This window comes from Phyllobates terribilis, unplaced genomic scaffold (assembly GCF_046119375.1).
Source record: "Phyllobates terribilis strain yellow unplaced genomic scaffold, ASM4611937v1 Scaffold_13__5_contigs__length_258822181, whole genome shotgun sequence".
NCBI lineage: Eukaryota > Metazoa > Chordata > Amphibia > Anura > Dendrobatidae > Phyllobates > Phyllobates terribilis.
The window spans coordinates 105586741-105590570 of NW_027362773.1; the positions used below are offsets into that span (position 1 = coordinate 105586741).

General features: G+C 38.6%; 1 protein-coding gene across 1 annotated transcript; it reads right to left on the bottom strand.

Moving 5' to 3' along the window:
- Nucleotides 1-468: 468 nt before the first annotated feature.
- Nucleotides 469-1407, bottom strand: LOC141173607 (olfactory receptor 1500-like). The gene has a single exon (XM_073657908.1). It carries the CDS (start codon nt 1405-1407, stop codon nt 469-471), a length of 939 nt encoding a protein of 312 aa, XP_073514009.1.
- Between the last annotated feature and the right edge of the window lie 2423 nt (nt 1408-3830).

Below are 3830 nucleotides of genomic sequence, written 5' to 3' on the forward strand. Positions count from 1 at the left end.
TCCTCCACGTACTTAATCCCTCCAGCTCCAGACTTCTCTTCAGTCTTCTTCGCTCTTCAGCACTTCTGGCGCTCAAAAGACCTCATGTGACATTATGATCGCCAAATAGCCTTATGATGTCACTTGTGACCTAGTCAGCACCGGCGGTACCAAAGAGTGAAGATGGAAGAGAAGACTAGAGCTGGAGGGGAAAAATGAGCCAGCACAGGACTAGGTGGGAAGCTGTGGTGCCAGGATAGGTGATGCAGAGGACAGATGACATTTGGTTCTTCAGGGCTGGCGCAACGTCATCTGTGCAACATGACGCACAGATGACATTGCTCCAACCCTGGCTAATCAAAAGCCAAGCCAGGGATGCCAGAAGATAAGAGATTTGCGGGCCTCCCGCCTAGCCGCCAGGTAAAACTGATCTAGATGTTGGACCAGAGTCCTCCTAATCTATCTGGTCATCTCTAGTAAACAATCATTTTATTTTATCCAAATCTGTCTGTGAACGAATGTCTTGAAGCCCCTCACTAACTCCTTGTTCCTTACGCTGTATATTAGAGGATTGCTGAATGGAGTCAACACCGTATTTATCAGAGATTTAAACTTGTTTTCATTGTGAGAATTATCTCCAGAAGGGGCTAAATACAAAGCGATCAGAGCCCCGTAGTAAATGACCACAAGGAGCAGATGAGTGCTGCAGGTGGAAAAGGCTTTTTTCCTTCCCATGATAGATGGTATGTTGAGGATGGTAATCATGATGCATATATAGGATATTAGTACCAACAGAAATGGCAGCAGTATGGTAACAACTGATAAAAATAAATCTTGCCATATTATGATCAAAGTATCACCTGATGACAATTTAAGTATAGGCGCTAAGTCACAAAAGAAATGATCGATGATGTTGGAGTCACAAAACTTCAACTGAAAGAGAAAAATGACTTCGACAGAATCAAGTACAAAAGCAAACGACCATGATAGATAGACCAGCTTGTGGCAATGTTTAATGCTCAGAAGAGAAGAATATCGTAAAGGGTCACAAATGGCCAGATATCGGTCATAGGCCATGACGGTTAAGAGGTAACACTGAACTATCCCAAAAAAACTGTACATATAAAACTGAAAAATACAACCCACTATGACTAACTGTCCCGTCTCCCACCATGTAACATACAACAATTGTGGAATGACGACAGAAGAAAACAGAAAGTCACTCAAGGCAAGATTTTGAAGAAAAATGTACATGGGATGTCTGAGATTTTTAGCAATCAGCACTGTAAGGACGACCAGAAGGTTTCCTACTAATATAATAATATAAAGTAATAGTAGGATCACAAACAGTGGGATCTTGAAGCTTTGAAGGTTTTGAAACCCCAGAAGTAACACATAAGTGACCGTGGTGTGATTGTCCTCACACATGTCCGGTGGACTTCAAGATTTCAAAATCTGTTGATGGATAAAATAATGAGATTATAGGATGAAAACAGACAGTAGAAAAGCAATTTTTCATTAAAGCAATAGCACTGATACATATACATAGAAACCAATTCATGTCCTATCTGACCAATAACAATCTACATTGGTGAGTGGTAATTGATAGAATTGGAATCTGACTCTGTTAGAAGAAAACTGCTTAAAATCTTTTTGCAAGGCCCAATGTTTGAAAACCAACCCCATTATAGGGTTTAAAAAAATATTTTTTTAGGACAATCACAACAAATGAGGAAGATGACAATTAATTCTATCCTACTCTAGTTTCCGTAAGAGGAAAACGAGTAAGATCGGTCCAATTGGGATTCATAACCTTATTAACATTGGGGTCCTCATATTTTTGGACTTCTGGAGACCCTTGATCCATTCTTATCATAAGGAAACTAAGTGTAATGTGTCAGATTTCAGACAGCCATGAGGAGTGTGCCTGGAGGAAAACTCAATAACGCATACAAAGATTGTACCAGAAAGTTGATGATGATGACGTGGTCATTTGTTTTTCTGATACAGATGTAAAAAAAAAGTGGAATCTGAGCACAAAAGGAGTTGAGTTATATTTCAAAGTACATTTATAGACTTTAATATAATTCAAAAATTTAACTAAACAGCACAAAAACACTGTTTCTATGGAGTTTGAAGCCTAAGTTCTGACTTTGCATTTTTGGTGGTCAAGCCGCCCACAACCCCAAATTAAAAAATGCCACAACCACAAAGTGAAAAATGCTAGAAATTGAAATTCAATAAGAAATGAAAGAAATGTTTTATTCTGCTTCTATAGAAAACTGTCATTTCTCATGTAAATTGTGCAAGGTCTATAAGAACAGATCAGAATAAAATTGCAACATACTGCGGATTTAGCAATTTCAGTGAGCACAAAATTGAAAATTTCTCTATATCATTCACATTTTTGGCATTAGGCCATAAAGATTTTTACATTAGAATTAAAAAGCAGAACACTGCAATGAAATACCAAAAGTTAGGCCACATTCAAACATCCGTGAGAGAGTGGTTGTCAAAGAGTAACGGACCTTTTTTTTCCCCTCTGGACCTTTTTTTTCCCCTCAGGACCTTTTATTCCCTTCAGGTGTCATTGTAGCTTCATCCATTTTTTATCAACCATTTTTTTTTACAGAAGCAGGTAAAGTTCCTGAAATTTCTTTTATCCATTGATAGGGATGAGCAGACTTGTGACAGTTTGTCCCCAATTTTAGTCCAAAGTTCAGTTCGGGAACCAGAACTGTAGCCGAACTTGAACCTGAACCCGAACCCCATAGAAATCAATGGGGACCCGAACTTAGGACCTGGAAAATCTCTCTCAATCTACCTCTCCCTCCTTCCCAAACTGTAAAACAGATTTCCAGGAGAAGTCCGTGTTCTGAGTTCAGCACTGGACACTTCTCTATCCATTGACTCTTAGCAATGGACCAGTTAGAGATGGATCAAACTCGGATGGAACTTTGAAGTAGAAAGTCTGTCCACGCATTTTACATGGATCCCCATAGGCGACTTCTGATTCTCCAAACGGAAGAGAATAGGACATGCTCTGAGTCTCATAAATCAGTGACATGTATGGATGAATAAAATTCTCTGTATCAGTCTGCTGTCTAAAAAAAATGGATAGCACACAGACATGCCACACATATGTGTGAAAACAGCCTTAAAGTTTCAAGCTCTCAGACTATATATTACTGCAGCTCGACCCTATCCCGCTATAACCCCAGCGCAACCCTATTAAATGTTTTTACAAATATTTTTTGCTGCTTTTTAAAGTCCTTGTGTCCACATCATTTCTATTTCTTTTTCTAATAATATAAAGAATATTGTTTTTCTATATTTCAAATGTATGGCACATAACTTTTGCAGTTTTTGTACATTGTATTGAAGATATCTTTATTTGGGGCAAAATGTTATTGGTAATTCTGAAAATCTAAAAATCCACAGCAGATTTCAGCAGGCAGTAAAGTAAGCAGAGAGTTACTGGACAGAAATTGACCAGTACTTTTTTTGTCAATTCATTTTTGCAGATTTTCGCTCTAAGTTTTCCCCTTTCCAGTTCATGGGGTGAAATCTGCAGAACGCCATAGGAAAACCTGCATTTAATACATGTAGATTTTTTTTGCTGATCAACAACAAAATCCAAAACAGCATTTAATCTTCAACAGCTTTTTCCCATCATTTGTGAATATTCCTGTATCTTTTTTATGGTTGTTATTCCTCTGCTATGACATCATGTTGTGCATTCTCCCTGTACTTTGACATCACTGCTTGGATAGTTGGAGCCGCCGGCCAGTCCCAGCTTTGAGTTGCGATCCTCGCCCGAGTTATATGACCATCTGACTCTTCCCTTTACA